General features: G+C 49.4%; 1 protein-coding gene across 3 annotated transcripts in view; it reads left to right on the top strand.

Moving 5' to 3' along the window:
- Positions 1 to 27390, top strand: part of LOC148042275 (serine/threonine-protein kinase MRCK gamma-like) — a 111250-nt gene that overhangs the window by 39978 nt on the left and 43882 nt on the right. For all 3 annotated transcript variants that reach the window (XM_087703060.1, XM_087703062.1, XM_087703063.1), the window contains exons 6-11: positions 3702 to 3795; positions 4883 to 5083; positions 9557 to 9805; positions 19367 to 19446; positions 22697 to 22800; positions 24684 to 24779. In XM_087703060.1, coding sequence (XP_087559186.1) covers positions 3702 to 3795; positions 4883 to 5083; positions 9557 to 9805; positions 19367 to 19446; positions 22697 to 22800; positions 24684 to 24779 — 824 coding nt within the window. The remainder of the gene's footprint in view (positions 1 to 3701; positions 3796 to 4882; positions 5084 to 9556; positions 9806 to 19366; positions 19447 to 22696; positions 22801 to 24683; positions 24780 to 27390) is intronic.

Raw genomic sequence — 27390 nt, forward strand, 5'->3', positions numbered from 1 at the left:
TTTGTCAATTTTTAACTGTTTTAAATGTAATTCCAGTGCTTTTGGAATAGCACCCAGTGTGCCAATTACCACTGGAATTACCACTGCTGGTTTGTGCCATAGTCGTTGAATTTCGATTTTTAAGTCCTGGTATCTTGCGATTTTTTCATGTTCCTTCTCGGCGACCCTGCTATCACCTGGTATTGCGATGTCTATGATTGTGACCCTATTTTTCTCAACCAGTGTGATGTCTGGTGTATTATGCGCCAGTATTTTGTCGGTTTGTATACGGAAATCCCACAAGATCTTGACCATCTGATTTTCTGTGACTTTTTCAGGCTGATGTTCCCACCAGTTTGTTGCTGTTTCAATATTATAATTTTTGCACAAATTCCAATGGATCATTTGTGCTACTGAATTGTGCCGCAATTTATAATCAGTCTGCGCGATTTTTTTACAGCAGCTGAGTATGTGATCAACAGTTTCGTCAGCTTCTTTGCAAAGTCTGCATTTGGCATCATCGGAGGATTTTTCGATTTTGGCCTTAATGGCATTTGTGCGGATAGCTTGTTCTTGCGCAGCCAGGATTAGTGACTCTGTTTCTTTCTTTAATGTACCTGTTTTTAACCATAACCAAGTTTGTTCACTGTCCACTTTATCTTTTATTTTTTCCAGAAATTGACCATGCAGTGCTTTTCATTATTATTATTATTATTATACAATTGTATCACAGCGGCCAGTTGTTTCGCCGGATTTGGCATTGGTTACTAGTCGGGCCCCACCCAGGGGCCTAGGACGTCGTAACGTATTTTCGCAATATGCGTGCAGATCCAAGCAGTGCGGCTTTTTGCATTTGACTGATGGTGATTTTGTCAATTTTTAACTGTTTTAAATGTAATTCCAGTGCTTTTGGAATAGCACCCAGTGTGCCAATTACCACTGGAATTACCACTGCTGGTTTGTGCCATAGTCGTTGAATTTCGATTTTTAAGTCCTGGTATCTTGCGATTTTTTCATGTTCCTTCTCGGCGACCCTGCTATCACCTGGTATTGCGATGTCTATGATTGTGACCTTATTTTTCTCAACCAGTGTGATGTCTGGTGTATTATGCGCCAGTATTTTGTCGGTTTGTATACGGAAATCCCACAAGATCTTGACCATCTGATTTTCGGTGACTTTTTCAGGCTGATGTTCCCACCAGTTTGTTGCTGTTTTAATATTATAATTTTTGCACAAATTCCAATGGATCATTTGTGCTACTGAATTGTGCCGCAATTTATAATCAGTCTGCGCGATTTTTTTACAGCAGCTGAGTATGTGATCAAGTTTCATCAGCTTCTTTGCAAAGTCTGCATTTGGCATCATCAGAGGATTTTTCGATTTTGGCCTTAATGGCATTTGTGCGGATAGCTTGTTCTTGCGCAGCCAGGATTATTATTATTATTATTATTGTACAATTGTATCACAGCGGCCAGTTGTTTCGCCGGATTTGGCATTGGTTACTAGTCGGGCCCCACCCAGGGGCCTAGGACGTCGTAACATATTTTCGTAATATGCGTGCAGATCCAAGCAGTGCGGCTTTTTGCATTTGACTGATGGTGATTTTGTCAATTTTTAACTGTTTTAAATGTAATTCCAGTGCTTTTGGAATAGCACCCAGTGTGCCAATTACCACTGGAATTACCACTGCTGGTTTGTGCCATAGTCGTTGAATTTCGATTTTTAAGTCCTGGTATCTTGCGATTTTTTCATGTTCCTTCTCGGCGACCCTGCTATCACCTGGTATTGCGATGTCTATGATTGTGACCTTATTTTTCTCAACCAGTGTGATGTCTGGTGTATTATGCGCCAGTATTTTGTCAGTTTGTATACGGAAATCCCACAAGATCTTGACCATCTGATTTTCGGTGACTTTTTCAGGCTGATGTTCCCACCAGTTTGTTGCTGTTTTAATATTATAATTTTTGCACAAATTCCAATGGATCATTTGTGCTACTGAATTGTGCCGCAATTTATAATCAGTCTGTGCGATTTTTTTACAGCAGCTGAGTATGTGATCAACAGTTTCATCAGCTTCTTTGCAAAGTCTGCATTTGGCATCATCAGAGGATTTTTCGATTTTGGCCTTAATGGCATTTGTGCGGATAGCTTGTTCTTGCGCAGCCAGGATTAGTGACTCTGTTTCTTTCTTTAATGTACCTGTTGTTAACCATAACCAAGTTTGTTCACTGTCCACTTTATCTTTTATTTTTTCCAGAAATTGACCATGCAGTGTTTTGTTCTGCCAACTCTCCATTCTTGATTTTATCACATCTTTTCTGTATTCTTGTTTTGTCTGTTGGGCCTTCAGTAGATTTTTGTTCTTTACTTCGATTAATAGATGTTCTTGACTTTCTTTTAAATAATCAGCCAGTGCATGTTTTTCCTCTTCAACTGTTTGCTTCACTTGTAATAATCCTCTGCCACCTGATTTTCGGTGCAGATATAGTCTATCAGTATCACCACGTGGATGTAAACTGTAGTGCATTGTCATTAGTTTCCTGTTATTATTATTATTATTATTATTATTATTATTATTATTATTATTATTATTATTATTTTGAGCCATGGTGGCACAGTGGTTAGAGTGCAGTACTGCAGGCTACTTCTGCTGACTGCCAGCTGTCTACAATTTGACAGTTCAAATCCCACCAGGCTCAAGGTTGACTCAGCCTTCCATCCTTCCCGAGGTCAGTAAAATGAGGATCCAGATTGTTGGGGGCAAGAGGCTGACTTTGTAAACCGCTTAGAGTGGGCTGTGAAGCACTTTGAAGCAGTATATAAATGCTATTGCTACCTTCCTTTCTCCCTGCTTGGTAATTTCTGGGGAGTTTTACGGAAAGTGAGGGAGAAAAATCACACAGCAATGTTGTAACCACCATAGTAGGGGGGTTTCACCATATTTGCAGACCCCTGTGCCCTAGCCGGGAATCCCTGAAGTTAGGTTGGAAAGAAACTGAGATGGCTTGCCAAAATTGGCCAGCTTACCCACTCCCCACCCCCCGCTTGGTCCATAACAGAAACAGCACTTAGACTTATATACCGCTTCACAGTGGTTTTACAGCCCCCTCTAAGCGGTTTACAGAGTCAGCCTCTTGTCCCCCAACAATCTGGGTCCTCATTTTACCCACCTTGGAAGGACGGAAGGCTGAGTCAACCTTGAGTCGGTCGGGATCGAATTCCTAACTCTGGGAAGAGTTTGCTTGTAATTCTGTATTCCAACTAGAGGAAGGAAGGAAGGAAGGAAGGAAGGAAGGAAGGAAGGAAGGAAGGAAGGAAGGAAGGAAGGAAGGAAGGAAGGAAGGAAAATAGCAGTAGCACTTAGATGTATATCCCGCTTCACAGTGGTTTTACAGCCCCCTCTAAGCGGTTTACAGAGTCAGCCTCTTGTCCCCCAACAATTTTGGTCCTCATTTTACCCACCTCGGAAGGATGGAAGGCTGGGTAAATCATGAGTCGGTCAGGACTGAACTGCTGGCAGTTGGCAGAGTTAGTCTGCAATACTGCATTGTAACCACTGTGCCACCATGACTCTAAAAGTCACCCCCCCCACCATTGTTTACCATGTTTGAGGGAAGGAGCGGGTGGCACCCTGGTCCTTCCCCGAGAGCCCAACAGCCCCCCAACCTTTCTACATTTCTGAGGTCCCACCACTTACCAAGGGGGGCCCTTCCCTCCACAGGGACATCAAGCCCGACAATATCCTGATTGACACCAGCGGGCACATCCGCCTAGCGGACTTTGGTTCCTGCCTTCGCCTGGCTCCGGACGGCACGGTGAGCTTGGCCTGGGGTCGGATGGGGATTGGCGTCCAGCCATGGTTGGGGAAGGCTGGCCTGGATGGTCGTGGGGTAGACAGACCGCCCCCCACCACCACCAGGCAGCTCAGGAGTGTCAGAGCGAAGAGGGTGGGGTCTTTGCCAGTGTATTGTGGGCATCAGTTTTGGTAGGAGGCCATTCATTTCCTGAAAATGGTCTTTTTAATTGCACACGGCATGTTTTGTTAAACTAAGACCAAGTTTAGAGTGCACCCAAGTTTAGAATTAAGCCAGGTTTAGAACTAAGCCATGTTTAGAGCTAAGCCATGTTTAGAGCTAAGCCAGGTTCAGAATTAAGCCAAGTTTAGAGCTAAACTAGGCTTAGAGCTAAACCAGATTTAGAGCTAAGCAAGGGTTAGAGCTAAAATGGGTTTAGAGCTAAGCCAGGTTCAGAATTAAGGCAGGTTTAGGGCTAAACCAGGTTTAGAGCTAAGACGGGTTTAGAGTTAAGCCAGGTTTAGAGTTAAGTAAGGTTTAGAGCTAAGCCAGGTTTAGAACTAAGCCTGTATAGAGCTAAGCCAAGTTCAGAATTAAGCCAAGTTTAGAGTTAAACTAGGCTTAGAGCTAAACCAGGTTCAGAATTAAGGCAGGTTTAGAGTTAAGCAAGGTTTCGAGCTAAGCCAGGTTTACAGTTAAACCAGGTTTACAGTTAAACCAGGTTTACAGTTAAACCAGGTTCAGAGTTAAGTTGGTTCTGGGAACTGTAACCATAGGGGTCTACGGAGAGGGGGCGGGAGAGCAAAGAGTGGTTTTGGGTGTCAAATGATGTCAAGTGTCATCAAGCCAACACACGAAGTACGTCGAAGAGATCCGCTATGCTCCAAATAAATCAGCATTTGTATAAAGCCACGTTTTTTTTCCAACCTTGGCAACCTTTGGAAGGGTGGACTTCAACTCCCAGAATTCCATGCTGGCTGGGGGGGGATTCTGGGAGTTGAAGTCCACCCTTCCAAAGGTTGCCGAGAGGCTCTTTCGATCTTAATCCAAAGGATAAACTTGAAAGGCGGCAGAATCTGAACTGGGCTCTGCCTTTCCTTCCCCCCAGGTGGAGTCATCGGTGGCGGTGGGCACCCCCGATTACATCTCCCCAGAGATCCTGCAAGCCATGGAGGACCGCAAGGGCAAATACGGCCCCGAGTGCGACTGGTGGTCCCTGGGCGTCTGCATGTACGAGCTGCTTTTCGGGGAAACGCCTTTCTACGCCGAGTCCCTGGTGGAGACTTATGGCAAAATCATGAACCACGAGGTGAGCCAGGCGGGCACCGGGGGGGGGGGGAGAAAGACCGCGGGAATGATTTTTAAAAACGTTCTACAGGTAGCCCTCAAGGGTAAGATTCAGCCGGTTTTGCATCTCGTTTGCCGAACCGGTGGTTGCAAGGAGTGGCTGGCCCCACCCCGCCCAACCCTCCCTTCCCAGGAGTCTGCATGCGGTAGGGGTGGGCTCCGGCAGCCGCTACTGCTGGTTTACTTCTGGGCGGGCCACGCATGCACACGCACACCACAATAAAAATTGTTCTGCGCATGCGCAGAAGCCAAAAGCGAGATGGTGCGGCCGTAGAAGAACCAGTTCGGGGACGTGGCCAGCCTGGGTCACTTTGTTTCTAGCAACCCAGGCCACCAAACCACTACCAGTTTGGGGTCCGTTCATCATACCGAGTAAGTGCAGAGCCCACACGGAGGCTCCAGGAGGGCGAAAAATGGGCCTCCTGGAAATTCCAGAAGTCCGGAAACGGGTGCGTTTTTGGCTTCCGGAGGGCCTCTGAAGCCCTGGGGAGGCCTCCCGGAAGCTCAAGGAAAGCCTCCGGAGCCTGGGGAGGCTGAAAGCTCCCCCTCCATGGTGCAGGAGGCCGAGTAGGCCACGCCCACCATGGCCACACCCACCAAGCCGAGAACCGTTTGCTAACGTTTTTCAATCCCATCCCTGGTAGTCCTCGATTTACGACCACAATGCAGCCCCCACATTACTGACAACTCAGCAAGACAGTGGTTAAATGAGTCCCCCCCCAATTATATGACTTTTCTTGCTGTGGTTGTTAAATGAATCACTGCAGCTGTTTCAGTTAGTAACCCGGTTGTTAAATGAATCGGGCTTCCTCCTTGATTTGGCTTGTCAGAAGGTCGCAAAAGGGCGAATCACCTGACCCCCTGGGACACTGCGGCCGTCGTAAATATGAGTCGGTTGCCAAGACTCTGGATTTCGATCACACCTGCCACAGGGATGCTGTAACGGTCATAAGTGTGGACAAAGGTCCTTTTTTTCAGGGTCTTCGGACGGGCACCAAATGACCCGTTGTAAGTCGAGATTGCCTGTACTTACTTGTTTTGCAAGTGCTTGTTATGCACACGTGATGGCCAAACCCTCGTTTGCAATTGGTTTGCAACTGGCAGGAAGAGCCAACACCCAAAAAGAGAAGCTGGGGATCCAGAAAGATCTTGATGGACTTGAACAATGGGCCCCGTCCAAGAAAATGAAATTTAATGGGGAGAAAAGCAAAGTTTCACACCTATGCAGGAAAAGCCAAAGGTTCAAGTACCGGTTAGGCGCAACCTGGCTCAACAACAGGAACTGGGGGGGGGGGGGAACCCTGGAGTCAGGTAGACAGTTTAGACAGGGTTGGAAGGGGATTCCAGATGTGGGGGGGAAGGGGGGCAGGAAGTAGTACACCCACCGTTTTCATTCCAAAGAGAAGCAGGAAATCACCCCACTCTCTTGACCTGCTTGTAGGCAGGCTATAGGTGCCCTCCCAGCGGCTGATGGAGCCTTTCTGTGGGGCAGGGCCTCTGGTGGCACTACTCAGATGAACAGAGCTGGAAGGGACCTTGGAGGTCACCTAGTCCAACCCCCACCCAACCAGGAGACCCTACACTCTTTCTGACAGAGGACAGTCCAGTCTCTTCTTGAAAGCCTCCAGGGATGAAGCTCCCATAACTTCCGAAGGCAACTTCTGTCCCATGAGTTTATTCTCACTTGTCAGGAAATTCCTCCTTATTTCCAGGTTGAATCTCTCCTTGGTCAGTTTCCATCCATTCTTCCTTGTCTGACCTTAAAAGGTGCTTTGGAGAATAGCTTGGCCCCCTTCCTCCTCTCTGTGGCAGCCCCTCAAATATTGGAAGACTGCCATCCTGTCTCCCCTAGTCCTTCAGATTAACAGAATTGGAAGGGAGCTTGGAGGTCATCTAATCCAACCCCCACCCAACCAGGAGACCCTACACCATTTCCGACAGAGGGCAGTCCAGTCTCTTCTTGAAAGCTTCCGGGCATGAAGCTCCCACAACCTCCGAAGGCAACCTCTGTTTCAATGAATATAGATTAACAGAGTTGGAAGGGACCTTGGAGGTCATCTAGTCCAACCCCCACCCAACCAGGAGACCCTACACCATTTCTGACAGAGGGCAGTCCAGTCTCTTCTTGAAAGCCTCCAGGGATGAAGCTCCCATAAAATGATCCCTTAAACGTGAGCCAGCCGTGCATGGCAGCAGCCAAAAAAGCGAATATAATCCTTGGTTGTATAAACAGAGGCATTGAATCAAAACCGTGTGAAGTCTTAGTATAAAATTTGATAAATCCTCGGTACGGCCACACCTGGAATACGGCATCAAGTTTTGGTCACCAGACTACAAAAATAAGATGTTGAGACTTTGGAAAAAGTTCATAGAAGAGCAACTAAGATGATTAAAGGCCTGAAGAGTAAAACATATGAGGAACGGTTGCAGGAATTGGGTCTGGCTAGTCTAAAGAAAAGAAGAATTAGGGGTGACATGATAGCAGTCTTCCAAAATTTGAGGGGTTGCCCCCAAGAAGAGGGGGTTAATTTATTCTCCAAAGCACCAGAAGGCAGGACAAGAAACAATGGATGGAAACTAATCAAGGAGAGAAGCAGGAGAAGGAATTAAGGAGAAACTTCCTTACAGTGAGGACAATTAGCCAGTGGAACAGCTTGCCACCAGAAATCGTGGGCGCACCATCCCTGGAGGTCTTCAAGAAGAGGCAGACAAGGAAGAATGGATGGAAATTGACCAAGGAGAGATTCAACCTGGAAGGAGGAGGAATTTCCTGACAGGGAGAACAATCAACCCATGGAAGAGAAGTTGCCTTCGGAAGTTGAGGGAGCTTCATCCCTGGAGGCTTTCAAGAAGAGACTGGACTGTCCTCGGTCAGAAATGGTGTAGGGTCACCCGCTTGGGCCGGGGGTTGGACTAGATGACCTACAAGGTCCCGTCCAACTCTGTTAGTCTGCAAAGAACAGAAGTTGTGTGAGCTTCATCCCTGGAGCCTTTCAAGAAGAGACTGGGCAGCCACTTGTCTGAAATGGTATAGGATCTCCTGCTTGAGCAGGGGGCTGGACTAGAAGACCTCCAAGGTCCCTTCCGGCTCTATCCTGATTCTGATTCCTCGTGTATACAATCTGAGAGACACGGCTCAGATCAGGAGGGAAGACCAAGTGTTAAGCCGTTAGGACGAGAAAGAGCTACGGAGCGAAGGAATTGGTCCCCATTGTGAAATCTTCAGATCTAGGAAACCGGAAGGCCCCTAGGGCAATTCAACTGTTGAGCCCGACCAATGGAAGATGGGCTGTGTGGTCCTCCAGGTTGCTTAGCAACCAGGAGGACCCCAACGCCCATCTTCCGTTGGTTGGGCTCAACTGCTGGATTTTGCACCCGTTCAGTAGCTGATGGTTTTTTTTGCCTGGGGCAAAAGATTCAGGCAACTCCCTCCCTGAGTCAAATTGGCTGCCAGCCCTGGGTGTGATCTCTCCCACTTCCCCTCCCAAACGTAGCTTGGCTCGCTTTCACGAGTCACCTCAAACGATCCCACGGCAGGGCCTTTCTTCTCCACCCAGTCGTGGCCACCTTTCGGCTCGACATTTCCGTGGCTGAGCGAGACACTCGCGAAGTGAGCTCCGCCCTGTTTTACGACCTTCCTCGCCCCGGCTGCTCAGTGAATCACCGCCGTTGTTAAGCTGGTAACATGGTTGTTAAGTGAATCCGGCTCCCCCATGGATGTTGCTGGCCAGAAGGTCGCAAAAGGTAATTGCGTGACCTCCAGGAGGACGCAGCTACCGTCATAAATGCCAGTCGGCTGTCAGGCTTCTGAATGGTGATCACGTAACCATGGAGATACTGCAACGGTTGTAAATGCCGATAAATCACTTTTTTCGGTGCTGTTGCAACTTCAAATGGTCACTAAGTGAATGGTTGTAAGTCGAGGACTGGCTGTAGCCCGTTCTTGAAGGGTGAGCTTGCCTCTTCACTTCTGTTAACGCAGGGTGAATTCTGACAGCTGTGCAACCTTTCTCTTGCCCTTGTTTAAACCCTGATCTGTTGTTTTCATGATCTTGGTTACAATGCTTAAACCCTGACCTGTTTTTTTCATGATTTTGATTACATTGCTTAAACCTTGATCTGTTTTTTTCATGATTTTGATTACATTGCTTAAACCCTGATCTGTTTTTCATGATCTTGGTTACAATGCTTAAACCCTGACCTGTTGTTTTCATGATCTTAGTTACCTTGCTTAAATCCTGATCTGTTGCTTTCTTGATCTTGGTTACCTTGCTTCAACCCCGATCTGTTGCTTTCATGATCCTAGTTACTTCCAGGAATGTTGGTTTCCGGAATCCCCGGCAGAGCACAGCGCCCCCTATCGATACCAGCTGCCCAAGGCTAGCAGATAGACCCTCTGAGGTGTCGGCATCCCTGCTTCTCTTTCCTCTTCCAGGACCACCTGCAGTTCCCTACGGATATCACCGACGTCTCGGAGAGTGCCAAGGACCTGATCCGCGAGCTCTTGTGCCGCCAAGAAGTCCGCCTGGGCCAGAAGGGCATCGAGGACTTCACGCGCCACCCCTTCTTCGAGGGCATCGCCTGGGAGGACCTCCGCAACAGCCCTCCCCCCTTGGTCCCCGAGGTAGCCAGTCCGGCCGACACTTCCAACTTCGATGTCGACGACGACACCCTCAAAGAAGCGGTAACGATCCATGATGCCAAGGGCGGATGCCAAGGGGCTTGTGCCAGGCTGGTGTGTGTGTGTGTGTGTGTGCGAGATGGGCAGGAACCCCAGGAGTTGCCAAGCAGATCCTGACCTCCCTGCCCTAGAGAAAGAGAGCGGGATGGGTGGGTGGGGGGGGGGGGTTGGCTGGATTTGAGATCTGATGGAAACTTGGGAGGCTACAGGACGGAAAGGAGATGCCACAGAGGGCTGGCAACCCATGCTCAGTGCCACTGCTTCAGTGCCACTGCATTTGTGGTCAGGCCTAAACCCAAAGATGCCACTGAAAATCCAGTCTAATCCAACCCTTTATTAGCTTACACCTTAGATGTAGAGTTCGATGGATTTTTATTGTCACTAACTGGCGTAGGTTAAAATGAAATTTCATTGCACACAGCTCTCCAATCCAGGTAGTCCTTGAATTGTGACCGATGACATCATCCATGCCACCCCTTTGGGAGTGAATGGAAAAGTAGGGAGTCACTGCTGGGGGGTGGGATGGCGGTGGCAGCTGCCGCTATAAAAACAAAACATGTACATGCATCCCTCAATAACAAGAACTCCTCCCTTTAGGACTAGAATCAAGGCCAGAATAATGGTGGCAAGTTACGTTGCTCGCTAAGTGGGACGCCGTGCAGGTAGTCCTCGACGTATGACCACAATTGAGCCCAAGATTTCTGTGGCTAAGCGAGAGTTTTTAAGAAGTAACAGCAATAGCTGTTAGACTTCTATCCCGCTTCACAGTCCTTTTACAGCCCTCTCTAAGCGGTTTACGGAGTCAGCCTCTTGGCCCCCCAACAATCTGGGTCCTCATTTTACCCAGCTCAGAAGGACGGAAGGCTGAGTCAACCTTGAGCCAGTGAGAATCGAACTGCTGGCAGTTGGCAGAATGAGCCTGCAATCCTGCATTCAAGCCACTGCACCACCATAGGAATTCAATAGAATTGGAATGAGAATGAGAATAGAATAGAATTGAATTGAATTGAATTAGAATAGGATAGAATTAGGATAAGATAGGATAGAATTAGGAAAGGGTAGGATAGAATAGGATAGAATTAGAATATAATTTAATAGAATTAGAATAGAATAGAATAGAATAGAATAGAATAGAATAGAATAGAATAGAATTAAAGTAGAATTAGGATAGGGTAGAATTAGAATAGGGTAGGATAGGATAGAATTAGAATAGAACAGAATAAGAATAGAATAGAATAGAATTAGAATAGGATAGGATAGGATAGAATTAGAACAGAACAGAACAGAACAACAGCACAGATAAGAATAAAATAGAATAGAATTAGAATTAGAAAGAATAGGATGGGATAGAATTAGGATAAGATAGGATAGAATTAGAACAGAACAGAATAAGAATAGAATAGAATAGAAAGAATGGAATGGAATGAAATAGAATAGAACAGAATTCTGAATAGAATGGAGTGGAGTGGAGTAGAATAATAACTTTATTGTCACTTTGAACGTATACTAATTGGCATACATTTAAATGAAATTTCTTTGCATACAGCACCCAAAGTGTCACCACCTCCCATATACACTACATAAACATGAAAAGATGTATAAATAAATGCAAAATTATGCAGATACCCACATATATTATATGACACAGAGAAACAACACAATCTAGTTTGGATGCATACATGTACATGGAGAGAGAAACAAGTCTTGCGAGTTTACAAGATTGATGGTATGAAAGGAGCAAAGCTCTCCCAGAATCTGCTGGTCCTGCTAGAAATCCTTCAAAACCTCCTCTCAGAGGGGAGCAACCGAAACAGAGAGGACGTTGGTCTTACCTGAACGTCTATTTTCTGATGGGAGGAGGGAATGGTCACATGTGGGTTTTAGCACAGCCTGATTGGTCCAAGGCTGAGAGGAAATCTATAAATACCGGTGCCTGTCCATTGCTGGCCCAGATTCTCGAACATGAACGGTACAACTGAAAAACAAGAAACAACACAACAAACCCCGGGAAACACCCCCCGGGCCCTCCCCTTGGCCCCAACAGACAGAACTCAGGGCGGGTTGTGACCATTCCCTCCTCCCATCAGAAAATAGACGTTCAGGTAAGACCAACGTCCTTTTTCCAGAATGGGAGGAGGGAATGGTCACACGTGGGACATACCCAAGCTAAAGTCCCAGGGAGGGAGAACAGGAACTCTAGGACCCAAGGGGAGCCTCAGCTGCCACCCCCTGTAGGACCCTACGACTGAAAGACGCGTCCGCCGACGCGAAAGCATCCAGACGATAATGTCGGATGAACGAGGTTGGAGTGGCCCAGGTAGCCGCCCGGCAGATGTCTTCAAACGGGGCCCTCGTGGCCCACGCTGCCGAGGTCGCTGCGCTCCTGGTAGAGTGCGCCGTGATGCCTGACAGAACCGGCCGCCCCGAGGCCACGTAGGCCTCTGAGATGGCCTGACGCAGCCAACGGCCGATGGTAGCCGAGGACACCCTCGAACCCAGAGCTCCAGGTAGGAAGGAGACGAACAAGGCCTCCGACTTGCGGAAATCCTTGGTCCGCCGGAGGTAGATCCGCAAGGCACGGCGGACATCCAGACGATGCCAGAGATGCTCCCTGTCAGTGGACGGACTCGGGCAGAAGTCGGGCAGGACGATCTCCTGAGCCCTGTGAAAGGAGGTATTTACTTTGGGGACGAATGCCGGGTCAAGGCGAAGGACCACTCTGTCCTGGTGAAAATGACAGAGGTCGTCCTTACAAGACAGGGCGCCCAGCTCGGATATACGCCGGGCGGAAGTGATGGCCACCAGGAAGACCACCTTCAGTGATAAGAAGCGCAAGTGCACCGAGCGGAGAGGTTCAAACGGAGCTCCTGTTAAGGCCTTGAGGACAAGCGGAAGATCCCACGTGGGGAATCTATGAACGGGGGGAGGCCTGAGATTTGCCGCCACCTTGAGGAACAGCTTGACCAGAGGAGACTGGGAAAGAGAAGAAGATCCCCCCCCCCCCCAAGACCGAGGACAGAGCCGCCACTTGGCGACGCAAGGTGTTTTGCGAGAGCCCGTCCTCCAGGCCCTTCTGAAGGAAATCCAAGACGTTGGGGATGGTGGCTCTATCGGGAGAGATGCCCTTGGGAGAGCCAAGGTGGCGCAGTGGTTAAATGCAGCACTGCAGGCTACTGCTAGATCAGCAGTTCAGCGGTTCAAATCTCACCGGCTCAGGGTTGACTCAGCCTTCCATCCTTCCGAGGTGGGTAAAATGAGGACCCAGATTGTTGGGGGCAATATGCTGACTCTCTGTAAACCGCTTAGAGAGGGCTGAAAGCCCTATGAAGCGGTATGTAAGTCTACTGCTAAAGTCTACTGCTAAAGCACCAGCGGACGAACGCTGCCCAGGTGGAGTTATAAATGCGGGTCGTTGAGGGATGACGGGCCGCCTCGATGGTGCAAATGACCCCGGAAGACAGATGAGCCCCCCTTAGAAGCCGCCGTTCAAGAGCCAAATGGTCAACTGAAGCCACTGAGGCTCTGGGTGAATCAGGGCCCCCTGCCGTAAGACCACCTCCCCTTGCGGGATCCTCCACGGGGAAGTCACTGACAGCTGAACCAGGTCCGCAAACCAGGGTCTCCTGGGCCAAAACGGGGCCACCAGAATGACCAGGGCCCTTTCCGTCACCACCTTCCTGACGGTCCCCGGGATGAGTGGAATGGGGGGAAAGGCATAGAGAAGGCCCGGGGGCCACCGGCTCCTGAGGGCATCCGTGCCCTCCGCCGAGCTGGATTGGAAACGGGTGAAGAAACGCGGGAGGTGTGTGTTCTTGGGAGATGCAAACAGGTCCACCCGGGGGGACCCGAACCGACGACAGATCTCCCGGAACAGCGACGGGTGGAGTTGCCACTCAGTTGCTCGACTGAGCCAGTCCGCCTGGACGTTGGAGAGTCCCGAGATGTGCTCCACCACCAGGGACTGTAAGTGTTTCTCCGCCCACGACCCCAATCGCAGAGCCTCCAGCCAGAGGGCTCTCGAGTGGGTCCCGCCCTGACGATTGATGTGCGCCTTGGTGGCCACATTGTCCGTCAGGAGGAGAACGTGGCTCCCTTCCACCGAGGAGCGAAAGTGACTCAGAGCCAGACGCGCAGCCTTCTGTTCCAGCCAATTGATGTTGTGACGGAGGTCCGAGGCCGTCCATCTGCCCTGAGCCATCCGAGAGCCCACCAGGGCCCCCCACCCGAACAGACTCGCGTCCGTGGTGACGGTCACCCTGTTCGGCTCCCAGAACAGACACCCCCGCTGGATGGCCGGGGAGAGCCACCACACCAGGGATGCACGGACCCCCGCCGAGATGCGGAGAGTCCGAAGGGAATTGCTCATTCGTCCCCTCTGATAGGGGATAAGCTCCCATTGAAGGGGCCAAAGATGGAGTCTGACCCACGGGACAATCCCTATGCAAGAGACCATCTTGCCCAATAACTGCGACAGAGAGAGGATGGAAACGGAGCGCTTTATGCGAACGCTCTCTGCCAGCCGACAAAGGCTGACCTGCCTCTCCTGAGACAGACGCACCTCCCCCAACTTGGAATCTATGACTGTCCCCAGATGCAGAATGTGAGTGGAGGGAGGGAGATGGCTCTTTTCGAAGTTTACCGAGAACCCCAGGGCCTGGAGGCTTCGAATGGTAATCGGAAGATCTGAAACGGCCTGAGACAGGGAGCCCGCCTGAAGCAAGACATCGTCTAAATAACATTGGAGGCGGACCGGGACCAATCTCAGATGGGCCGCCAGAGCAGCCAGGACCTTTGTGAAGGTCATCGGGGCCGAGGCCAGGCCGAAGGGAAGAGCCCTGTACTGGTAATGGTGGGGCCCGTGGGAGAACCTCAAGAACCGGCGATGAGCGGGCAGGATGGGAATGTGAAGATAGGCCTCCGTGAGATCCACGGAGGCCAGGAAATCGCCTTTCCTGATGCCCTGAAGGATGGACTTGAGCGATGACATTTTGAACCGCCTGTAGACCAGAAACCTGTTCAGGCGCTTGAGGTCTAGAATTGCTCTCCAACCCCCCGTGCTCTTCGGGACCACGAAGAGATTTGAGTAGTGGCCCCGGCCCCGTTCCCCTGCGGGAACTGCCTCCACCGCTTGGATTTCGAGGAGGTGGGCGATCGCCTGACTCATCAGGCGGCGGCGCTCTCGACTCCGGGATGGAGGGAACGACCGAAAGAGATTTGGAGGAGTGGAGAGAAATTCTAGCCTGAGCCCGTAACGAACCGTGGCTCAAACCCAGGCATCCGACGTGATGTCGTCCCACCGGTCCGCATAAAAAGCGAGGCAGCCGCCGATGGGATGACTCGGGTTCGAGTCACTTCCCCCTGCGGAAGGGACGGCCGCCTCCCCCCCGAAAGGGCCGCCGAGCCTGGCCCTGGAATCGGCTCCTGTCCTGGAAGGGCTGCCCCAAGAACTGCCTGTCAGAAGAGAAAGAAGAGAAGCGCTGGTTATAGCCGAAGTTAGGGGCCCTATACCGTTGCCTACGGAAGGGACGTGACTTGTTCTCGGCCTTCTTAGCCGTGGAGGGGAGGACCTTCTTCTTGTCCTTATCCTCCACGAGGATGCGAGTAAGGGCCTCCCCGAAGAGATCGGGCCCCTTGAAGGGGGCAGCCGCCAAATCCCATTTTGCTTTGTTGTCCATTTGCCAATGGCGCAACCACAGGAGCCTACGGGAGGTGACCGAGGTGGCCAGGGCGCTAGAAGCAAACTTGACCGTGTCCAAGGTCGCGTCAGCTGAGAACTGACACGCTGCCAGAATCTTGACCAGATCCTGATGGATCCGGTCTTCCTGTATGGGAATGCGTTCCTGCAGCTTCTTGAGCCACATGACCGTGGCACGATTAAAGTACGAAGCTGAAGCCGCCGCCTTAATGGCCCACGCTGTGGCGTTGAAGTTCTTCCGCAAAGTAAGCTCTGCGCGCTTATCCTCCGGCTTCAACTTATCTGCCGCATCGCCCGACACCACCGGGGAGGAGGACACCAGTGCGGCCACAGGGATGTCAACCGTCGGGAGCTGAATGGCCTGAGCAAAGGCTTGCTCCATGTTATAATGCCGACGGTCGGTACTGCCTGGAGAAGAGAAATTGGAAGGTTTAGCCCACTGGTCGGACAGAACCTCTAGGAACAAGGGAGGGGCAGGGATCTCCTCCTTGTTGGTGGCCGTTGCAGAGAACATGACCATGTCGGGATCCCTTGGGGGGGGCACAGAGGGATCCCCAGTTCCGACCTTGGTGGTGTGTCTCGCCTTATCCAAGAGAACTTTAAACAAGGCGGGCACAAATAGGACCTTAGAAGAAGGTTCCTCCTAAACAGTGGTATTCTCGTCATCTGAGAATCCCATCTCCTGGGGTAACTCCCCCCCACCCAGGAAGGAAGCTTCACTGATCATGGAAGGGGAGGAAGCCCGAAACTGAGCCCTGTTCAGCCCCCCATGCCTAGAGTAAAGGGAGCCTTTGTCCCGCTGGGCAATGCCCCGAGTGATGGCTGCAGAAATAAGCCTCTTAATCCCTTCAGGGAGATTATCCAGATCCTCCACATCCCCAAAAGTGGAAGCAGGGCCCTGAGGGGCCAACCTTTGGGGGGAACAGGGGCCTCTGGATGTGCCCTCCAGAGGATCATCTATGGGGGATGGAGAACGCCCCCTCCTGGAAAAGGCCCGCGACCTACCCGGGGAGCTGCCTGAAGAAGCCGGGCTAAAACCCCTAAGGGGTGACCTCTCTGAAATGGGCCTAAGAGGGGACCTGGATCTGTCCCTAGATAAAGGCTTGGAGGGCTGGGCCTGCCTTTCTGCCCTGGCAAAAGTCCTTTCCAGCGCCCTATGGCGAGCCGCCTCATCCCTGGAGACAGAACTGGAGGGGCGCCTTGAAGAAAGGGATCTTCGAGAGGGAGCCCCCCTCCCCACCTCCTGATCCAGGGCCTCCTCACTCCCAGTAGGGCTTGCCCCCTGCCCCTGGGGAATCTCCGCTCCCTCGTCCATGCCCCACTCACGTGTCCGACGAAAAGGAGCAGGAATCGGCCTCCAAAGTCCCACCTGAGACCAGGGCCTGAAGCCTGTGGGGAGACCTAGGCTCAGGGCCTCTCACTAGGCCGCACTAGGCCCGTCGATAAAGGCAAGGCCTCACGCACGTGGCAGCCTCCAAGATGGCCACCGGAACTCCGTGCGCGGGAGAAAAGGGCTGGAAATAATCACCAGCAGCCCAGCCAGGCTTTCTAGCCGGCGTTACTTTAAAATGAGCAGGGAGAGCAGCTCTCCCCCCCTGCTCTGTCTCCCCGGCAACACAAACAAAGAAGCCTGCAGTGAGGCCCCTCCGGAGCGATCTGCTCGCTTGAGCCTCGAGGCTTGAAGTTTCTCTTTCACTTTCCTGCTGCAAAAACAGCCTCTTCAAAGTGGTTTGAATGAAGCAATTTGAATGGAACCGCACCCCCGCACCCGGGGACGGGCAAAGGTTCCTGGCCTGCGGGGGGAGACTAGTGCCCCACTGGGCTCTCCCCCAGCCGCCCGAGGCAGAGATCTGTCCCTTGGGGCCGCAGCAGATCAATTTAGAATTTAAAGGATTTAAAGTGCCCAATTAGCCAAATAGGAATCAGATTGAATAGAACTCACCCATAAGGAGAAAACAAACAGAACCTATCAAACTACTCTACAGCTTGGACCAGGCTGAGAGAGAATCTGGGCCAGCAATGGACAGGCACCGGCATTTATAGATTTCCTCTCAGCCTTGGACCAATCAGGCTGTGATAAAACCCACGTGTGACCATTCCCTCCTCCCATTCTGGAAAACATGGTGTGGGTGTGTGGGGTCTCTAACAATGCTTCAAGCTCTAAGCACAGAGCGCTTATAAGCAGCAACCTGAATAACGGAGAGCAAGCTTTGTACAATCTTCTCCACTGTCCTTACCACTCTCTGTAGGGAGTTTCTAGCTGAGGCACTGCAGCCACCAAACCAAATAGGGATGCAGTTTGTTAAAAGGCCCTCAATTGTGCTCTGTAAAAAGTAAAAAGAACAGAGCTGTAAGGGAGGTAGGCAAATCCTTTGTCCACAATAGATGCTTTTTGCTAGAAACTGGAAGTGACCCCCCCCCCCCCCCCAGTTTCCGACAAAAAAATGTACATTGTGATGACATGATTGTGGGACGCTGGAAACAGCTAACCCCGAATGCAGGGTTATTCTTGGGGGAGGCCGGTGAAAGTTCATATCTGGGTTTAAGAATCCCTGGGGAGATCCGTCGTAACTTTGTAAGTCAAGGACTATTATAGTGGCCCCGGCAAGGAGGCATGGGATAAAATGGAAGTCGTGGTGCAAACACTGTGCAAATACTGGGACATAAGTTCCCGCACCAGTATCAAGTTACACAAATACATAAATGCAGCCGTTACAGGATAACGTTACTCTGCGGGTGCCGTTGTTTAGGCTTCATTCTGACTGGATGCAGACACCGATGGCTTTTAAGTCATTTTGCAAGGCCAAAAAACAGGAGCAACTGAATGTATTTTGAAAAAAATGCAGGAAATTTAGCCCTTAGAGCAGGATTTCCCAACCTTGAGCTCCTTCCTTCCTTCCTTCTTTTTTTCTCTCTCTTTCCTTCCCTCCCTCTCTTTCTTCCTTTCCTTTTTTCTTTCCCTTCCTTTCTCCTCCCTTTCTTTCTTTTTCCTTCCTTCTTTCTTTCTTTTTTCTTTCTTTCCTTCCCTCCCTCCTTCTCTCATTCTTCCTTTCCCTTTTTCTTTCCCTTCCTTTATTTCTTCCTTTCACCTCCCTTCCTTTCTTTTTCCTTCCTTCCTTCCTTCTTTTTTCTTTCTTTCTTTCCTTCCTTCCCTCCCTCTCTCATTCTTCCTTTCCTTTTTTCTTTCTCTTCCTTTCTCCTCCCTTCTTTCTTATTCCTTCTTTCTTTCCTTCCCTCCCTCCCTCTCTCATTCTTCCTTTCCTTTTTCCTTTCCCTCCCTTTCTCCTCCCTTTCATTCTTTTTCCTTCCTTCTTTCTTTTTTCTTTCTTTCCTTCCCTCCCTCTCTCATTCTTCCTTCCCTTTTTTCTTTCCCTTCCTTTCTCCTCCCTTTCTTTCTTTCTTTCTTTTTCTTTCCTTCCTTCCTTCCTTCTCTCTCTCTCTCTTTTTCTCCCTTATTTATTTCGTCATGTTTATGTAGTGTATATTGGAGGTGGTGACCCTTTCAGAGTGGTATGCAACGAAATTTCATTTTAATGTGTGCTGATTAGTGTATATTCGTGTATATTCAAAGTGACAATAAAGTCAGTGTAAGGCATGTGGACTTCAACACCCAGAATGCCCCAGCCAACTAAGCTGAGCTAAGCTGGCTGGGGAATTCTGGGAGTTGAAGTCCACACACCTATCTTACAGTGTCCCCCAGATCATGTTGTCGACCGTGTGTGTATATTAACTTTGAACACAGACCCTGCAAGGAAGACCCTGCCCCTAACGACTCCTCCTGCCCTCGCTTGCATACCCAGGAGAGCAGGGGCATTTGGGGGGGGGAGGGGAATGGCGCCTGTTTTTTCTCCTCTGTTCCTGATTTTTAGGAGACGCTTCCACCAATTTCCCACGCTACGTTCTCAGCCCATCACCTCCCCTTCGTTGGATTCACCTACACCTCCGGGATGTGAGTACACCTGTGTTGCTTTGATTTCCACCTTGCTCCCACTTGGCTCTTCCTTTTTCGTGCACCGGGCAGCGTGGAGCCTTCAGCTTTAGCTGCAGCCTATCTCAAAACTGCTGTCCACCGGCCACAAGGGTGGGTTCCTGCTAGTTCTAACCTCTTCTATAGAAGAGCTTCCACAAATCTACTGTGCCGTTTAGAACTGGTTCCAGCTCCCTCCCCCCATCCGTCCACACATCATCAAGATGAAGAGCAAGAGGAGGAATTCTGGGAGTTGAAGTCCACAAATCTTAAAGCTGTCAACTTCAACATCCCTGGGTCTTTTTCCCCTAAAACGTTAGGGGTGCAAGGGTCTTGTAATTTGACAGCTTTAAAACTTGCACACTTCAATGCCAGAGTTCCTGAGCCAACATTACTGGAGGAGGAATTTTGGGAGTTGAAGTCCATAAGTCTTAAAGCTGTCAAGTTTGAACACCCCTGGGGTTTTTTTTCCTAAAGGGTTAGGGGTGCGAGGGTCTTGTAACTTGACAACTTTAAGACTTGTGTGCTTCAAATGCCAGAGTTTCTGAGCCAACATTTCGGTTGCTAAGCAAGAGTGTTGTTAAGTGAGTTCCACCACATTTTACAAGTTGGTCACGCCCACCCAGTCATGTGACTGCCAAGCCACTCCCACAGGTCACATGGTCTTCAAGCCACTCCTACCTGGTCATGTGGCCAGCAAGCCACTCCCACAAAGCAGGCCACACCTACAGAAGAGGTTCTAAAAAATTTTGAAACCCTCCACTTGCCGGCCAATAGGGAGCTGCGGCCGTCTGCTTTCTGCTGGGCATCTGGGATTGTGCGAGGATAAGATGGCAGGGTGATTTAGTCTTTCAATGTGATGGGGATTTCTGATGCTTTCCATAATTTTGATTTTCGCAGCCGGAGGTTGCTGCATTCAGACAGCCAACTGCATGTATTAAATGCTCCTGTGCATGTATTAAAAAGTGGCTCAATGTGTTAGTCGGTCCCCAGTTCCTGTAAGGCAGAGGTGTCCAAACTTGGGAACTTTAAGACTTGTGGACTTCAACTCCCAGAATTCCCCCATGCAGGGAAATCTTAAAAGTTCCCAAGTTTGGACACCCCTGATATAAGGTCTCTAAATTGTGAATACAGGCAGAGTCCTCAACGTACAACGTTCGAAGTTGCAACAGCACTGAAAAAAGTGACTTACGACAATTTTTCACACTTAATGACCATTGCAGCCCCCTGTGGCCACGTGATCAAAATATCAGTCAGCTTGGCAACTGACTCATATTTACGATGGCTGCAGGGTCCCTGGGTCCCCATTTTGTGACCTTCTGACCAGCAAAGTCAACGGGGAAGAATCCAGGTTCACTTAACAACGCTGAGAGTCAGAGTGATTCACTTAACAACTGTGGCCAGAAAGGCTGGACAGGGGGGGGGCAAAATTCGGTGGTGGTTGTAAGTTGAGGACTATCTGTATTACAAAACAATATTGTGATTTCCACCACCACCACCACCCACCTTTTATTTTATTTTATTTATTTAATTTTTTTGCTAGAGTTTGCAAATTGTAGGCATCGAACTGGCTTAGCTCGTTTCCCAGCAAATAAGTTTTACTGAATGAATTCACAGGAAAATACTGGAAAAGATAATTAAAAAACAGACCTGCCAACACCTAGAAATGAATAAAGTAATAACTAGCGGCAAACACAGGTTTGTTAAAAACAAACAGATCATGCCAAACCAATCTTATTTTATTCCTCAATATAGTGACTAAATTAGCAAAATACTGTGGACATAATAAATAGACTTCAGCAAGGCATTCTACAAAGTAGACCGCAACCCATTTCTTGGTAAGCTAGAAAAAAGTGGGATAGGTAGCTTCACCACCAGGTCAGAGGTGGGTTCTTGCCAGTTTGCACCAGTTCGGTAGAACCGGTTCGTCAAATCTACCGAACCGGTTAGAAGAGGTTCCATCAGTGGACCTGGAAAGCAGGCCACACCTACAGAAGAGGTTCCAAAAAATTTTGAAACCCACCACTGCCACACACTCACACATACAAACACAGACTCACACAGAGAGAGAAAGAGAAAGAAAGGAAGAAAGAAAAAAAGAAAAAAAGAAAGAAAAAGTGAGAGATGAAAGAAAAAAAGGAAAAAGGGACAGAGAGACAAAAGGAAGGAGAGAGAGAGAGAGAGAGAGAGAAAACACATGGCCGACAAGCCACTCCCACCAGGTCACATGGGTGGCAAGCCACTCCCACAAAGGAGGCCACACCCACAAAGAAGGTTCGAAAATTTTTTGAAACCCACCACTGCACCAGATGGATTTGCAACTGGCTGACAAACCGTACTCAATTAGTCCTTAATGGGTCTACGTCTACATGGAGGGAAGTAAGCAGTGGGGTACCACAAGGTTCTGTTTTAGACCCAGAACTCTTCAATATCTTCATAAATGACTTGGATGAGGGAATAGAAGGGAAACTTACCACATTTGCAGATGCTACTAAGATGGCAGGAATAGCTAACATCTAGAAAGAGTGCAGAGAAGAGCAACCAGGATGATGAGGGGACAGGAGGCTCAAACAAAGGATGAACGGTTGCAGGAACTGGGCCTGGCTGGTCCAGGGAAGAGAAGGACCAGGGGAGACAGGAAGGCATCTTCCAATATTTGAGGGGCTGCCCCAGAGAGGAGGAAGGGGGTCAAGCTATTCTCCAAAGCCCCTAAAGGCCAGAGAAGGAAGAATGGATGGAAACTGACCAAGGAGAGATTCAACCTGGAAATAAGGAGGAATTTCCTGACAATCAACCCATGAAACAGAAGTTTCCTTCGGAGGTTGTGGGAGCTTCATCCCTGGAGGCTTTCAAGAAGAGACTGGACTGCCCCTCTGTCAGAAACGGTGTAGGGTCTCCTGATTGGGCGAGGGGATGACCTCCTCCAAGGTCCCTTCCAACTCTGTTCATCTGTGAAATTCACGGGAAATAACAGAGCTGCATTATTTTGCAGGAAACCTTACATGCAACAGCCACTGATGCTGATGAAGGAGTATTTTGCCGTGAGCAGCACCACCAGGGGACGTGTTCCTGGAAGGGGTGTACGGCGCCCCTCCCGAGACCACGGATTTCCCACCTGTGTGGCCCATTCTGCTTTTCAGGAAGGGGATCTGTTTTCCTTGCCCTTTGGTACAGACTTGATTCCCGTCGATCCAGAATCAGTTCTGAGCTCCGTGTCCCCGTGTCCCCACAGACCCTTCCCCGAGAGACCCCCGATCTCCCCCACCACCAGCCGCCTGGAGAAAAGGATCCGTCAGCTGGAGCGGGAGAAAGTGGAATGGAATCGGAAACTGCAAGGTAGGTAACTCTGCGGGGGGGAAGAAGGATTCCTACAAGCGGTGGCGGAGAAGGGACCTTCGAGGTCTACTAGTCCAGCCCCCACTAATCAAGGTTTCCTAGCCTTACGGCTGTAATGGTGAACCTTTTTCACCTCCGGTGCCAAAAGCACGCATGCTATTGTGCGCCCTTGCATGCCCACTCCCATAATTTAATGCCCCTCTGCACCACACATGCGCTCATGGCTTTCTAGGAGTCTGGGGAGGGCGGAAAACGCCCCCTGAACATTGGACGGTTTTTCACCCTCTGGAGGCTTCAGGAAGGTCTACGGAAGTCTCCGGAGAGCAAAAAACAGCCAAAAATCAAGGTCAAAAATCACCTGGACAACGTGCGCATGTGCGCTGGAGCTGACAGGGCAACGCATTGCATGTCGTGTGCTACACAGCCGTATGGGCTACATACATTGGAGCCAAGGTAATTTGGCATCAGGTGACATGAGAAAGCTAAGCATAGACAGAGTGCAGAGTCAGGTTAATCGCCCCACCCATTCACGGGAATTTCCGCCCGCTTCCTCATTAAATGGATTTACACAACCCACTCAATCAGGTTTGAGCCCAAAATGCAGGAACTGCATTTGCACAACCATCTTGATTTATTTTGCCTCGCTTAGATGGGTGGGGCCACCCCAGCCCTGTTGTGTTTGCTTATGGTTCAGCCGGGCACCTCGTCAGCCCCAAAATGGATCGAGAGAGTAAGACCAGGGGTGAAATCCAGCAGGTTGGGACAGATTCTGGAGAACTGGTAGTGGAAATTTTGAATAGTTCAGAGAACCAGCAAATACCCCCTCTGGCTGGCCTCAGAGTGGGGAGGGAACGGAGATTTTGCAGTATCCTTCCCCTGGAGTGGGGAGAGAATGGAGATTTTGCAGTATCCTTCCCCTGGAGTGGGGAGGGAAGGGAGATTTTGTGGTATCCTTCCCCTGGAGTGGGGAGGGAAGGGAGATTTTGCAGTATCCTTCCCCTGGAGTGGGGAGGGAAGGGAGATTTTGTGGTATCCTTCCCCTGGAGTGGGGAGGGAAGGGAGATTTTGCAGTATCCTTCCCCTGGAGTGGGGAGGGAAGGGAGATTTTGCAGTATCCTTCCCCTGGAATGGGGAGGGAAGGGAGATTTTGTGGTATCCTTCCCCTGGAGTGGGGAGAGAATGGAGATTTTGCGGTATCCTTCCCCTGGAATGGGGAGGGAAGGGAGATTTTGTGGTATCCTTCCCCTGGAGTGGGGAGAGAATGGAGATTTTGCGGTATCCTTCCCCTGGAATGGGGAGGGAAGGGAGATTTTGTGGTATCCTTCCCCTGGAGTGGGGAGGGAAGGGAGATTTTGCAGTATCCTTCCCCTGGAGTGGGGAGAGAATGGAGATTTTGCAGTATCCTTCCCCTGGAATGGGGAGGGAAGGGAGATTTTGTGGTATCCTTCCCCTGGAGTGGGGAGAGAATGGAGATTTTGCGGTATCCTTCCCCTGGAATGGGGAGGGAAGGGAGATTTTGTGGTATCCTTCCCCTGGAGTGGGGAGGGAAGGGAGATTTTGCAGTATCCTTCCCCTGGAGTGGGGAGAGAATGGAGATTTTGCAGTATCCTTCCCCTGGAATGGGGAGGGAAGGGAGATTTTGCGGTATCCTTCCCCTGGAGTGGGGAGGGAATGGGGATTTTGCAGTATCCTTCCCCTGGAGTGGGGAGGGAAGGGAGATTTTGCATTATCCTTCCCCTGCCATGCCCACCAAGCCACGCCCACAGAACCGGTACTAAAAAAAATTGAATTTCACCACTGAGTAAGACTATGCTCTCTGGAGTGCTGCGATCCAGAAATCCACGGGTGATCTCTTACCCTCTCCTTGCACTCATCCTGCGCAGATTCTCTGGGGAGATCTCCTTCTAAGACCTCAGCCAAGGACGCGGAGATCCGAAGTCTCCAAAACGAGGTGGCTACTTTGAAGAAACAATTGACAGGTAGTTATAAAATATTATTTTGTGAAGGGGGGAAGCCAGCCTCTTTTTGGATCCGTCCGGAACAATGAATGGTTGTCCAGGTTCCAAGTAATAGATCCATTTGATCAATCTTACCTAAGCTGAGAATTAAAAATTAATTAAATTTAAATTTAAAGGGGTTTTGATTAAATTAGTGGTTGGATAGGAGGCCACCAAGTGATCTCAAGCTGTAGGAGAACTAAAAAAAAATCATCCCAAAAGAAGTAACAAACCACTTGTTTATGATTGCCAAAAAAATCACTTTGTTGTGTTTTTTAAATAGTTTTTATTGAACATTTTAATCTTAAAAAAAACACAAAACATACATAACAATATAAAGTAATTATACAGCCTTCTGTATTGGCTTTCATATTGAGCCTTTCTAGTTCTCCATTCGGCATTGCCTTCCTATTCTTTTACTTTGTCTTATAATATAACAACAGTAGTAGTAACACTTAGAATAATATTAATTATATATATCACCATTATATTTACATTTTCTCTTTTGGCTTCTGTTTTCTAGCCACTTATAAATTCTATTCCATATTTTATAGAAATCCCATTCTTCTCTTTCTTTTATTTCTATGGTCATTTGATCAATCTCTGCACATTCGAGTACTTTTCTAATTATTGTTTCGTCTGCGAGTGTATTGATTTTTTCCCAGTTTTGTGCGAAAGCCATCCTCCCTTGCAGTGAGCCTGTGTAGCATTATCTATAGAAGTTGTTTATCCATTTTTGGGTCTCATCGTCCTAATTAGAATGCTTCTGGTTTCACTTCTATTTTTCGCTCCGTAATTTCTTCCAGCCATTCCGAATTTTGCACCAGTATTTCCTTGCGATGGGACACATCCACCACATAGGGTAGAATGTTCCAGACTTGGGGCTACATCTCCAACATTTGGGGGATAGATTTGGGTACATTTGGGCCAATCTCCCTGGGGAAATGCCATCTATAAAACATTTTATAGAGATTTTCTTTGTAAGCTGCTGCCGTCGTAAATTTATACATTTTTTTTCCCCATGAAAAAAGTCACTCCAAAAGTCAGTCTTAATATTAAGGTCACTTTAGAGAAATGTGTCAGGAATTGTGACATTTTCCTCTGCTCTCAATCTGTGTGCGAGAAACAGCTGGATATTCTCTCTCTTGTTGGGAAAACATTGGTAAAAGTACATGATGTCGATGACAGAGCCTGCCACATCACGCAAAGGGCACCATTGTATTCTTACATCAGAGGTGGGTTGCTCCCAGTTCGGCCTGGATCAGGCAAACCAGTAGAAGTGGTGGCGGGAGGCTCCGCCCCCCCCAGCCGCTTCTGCGCATGCGTAGAAGCATGACGAGCCCTTGCACAACCGCACCCAAACCGGTAGTAAAAAAAATTGGCAACCCCCCCTACTGATTTATGTCATGGTGGTGTCCGATGCAAGTAGACGTTCTCCTCGACAGTTGAGCCCAAAACGTCCATTGCTAAGCAAGACAATTGTTAAGTGTTTCTCCCCCCTTTTTATGACCTTTCTGCCCACAGTTGTTAAGTGAATCACTGTGGTTATTAAGTTGGTAATGTGATTGTTAAGTTGACAGAAGGTCACAAGTGGGAACCGATCCCATGCTGCCAGGCGTCCAAATTTTGATCACGTGACCGTGGGGGTGCGGCCATGGTCATAAGTGCCATTTTTTAAAGTGCCATCCTAACTTCAAATGGTTGCTAAGCAAATGGCTGTAAGTGGAGGATTTCTGTACCCGGCATGCTCTGTGTAGGTTGGCCATTGAAAGGAAGATATTAAGGTTCTCTCTCTTTCTCTCTCCCCCTCTCTGCATCCTCCGCTCTCCCTCTTTATATATATGTAAATATTTCTGTCTCCCTATCTCCCTTTCTCTCTCCCCCTCTCTTCCCTCTCTCTCTCTCCCACCCTCTTTCTCCCTTTTCTCTCTCTCCATTTCTCTCCCCCTCCCCCTCCCACTTTATCTTTCTCTCTCCTTTCTCCCCCTTTCTTTGTCTTCCCTCTTTCTCTCCCTCCCTCCCTTTCTCTCCCTTTCTCTCTCCCCCTCTTTCTCTCCCTTTCTCTGTCCCTTTCTCTGTCTCCCTTCCTCTTCCTCCCTCCCCCCTCTCTCTATATACACACATATATTTCTCTTTTCCTCTCACTCTCCCTCCCTCCCTTTCTCTCTCCCGCTCCTTCTTTCTCTTTCTCCATCCGTCTCTCTGTCTCTCCCTCCTTCCCTCCTTCTCTCCCCCCTCTCTCTATATACATATTTCTCTTTCCCTCTCTCTCTCCCTGCCTCTCTGTTTCTCACTCCCTTTCTCTCGCTATCCCTCCCTCCTTCTCTTTCTCCGTCCCTCTCTGTCCCTCCCCCTCCCCACTCTCTCTATATGTACATTTCTCTCTCCCTCTCTTTCCCTCTCTCCCTCCCTCTCTGTCTCTCCCTCCCTTTCTCTCTCCCTCCCTCCCATTTTCTCTCCCTTTCTCTGTCCCTCCCTCCCTCCCCCTCTCTCTATATATGTACATTTATCTCTCTCTTTCTCTCTCTCCCTCCCACTACCTCCCTCCTTTCCCCCTCTCTCCCTCCCTCTGTCTCTCCACCCTTTCTCTCCC

The sequence above is a fragment of the Thamnophis sirtalis genome, unplaced genomic scaffold (genome assembly GCF_051295495.1).
Source record: "Thamnophis sirtalis isolate CommonGarterSnake01/CBP01778 unplaced genomic scaffold, rThaSir2_p1.2 scaffold_19, whole genome shotgun sequence".
NCBI classification, from domain to species: Eukaryota; Metazoa; Chordata; class Lepidosauria; order Squamata; family Natricidae; genus Thamnophis; species Thamnophis sirtalis.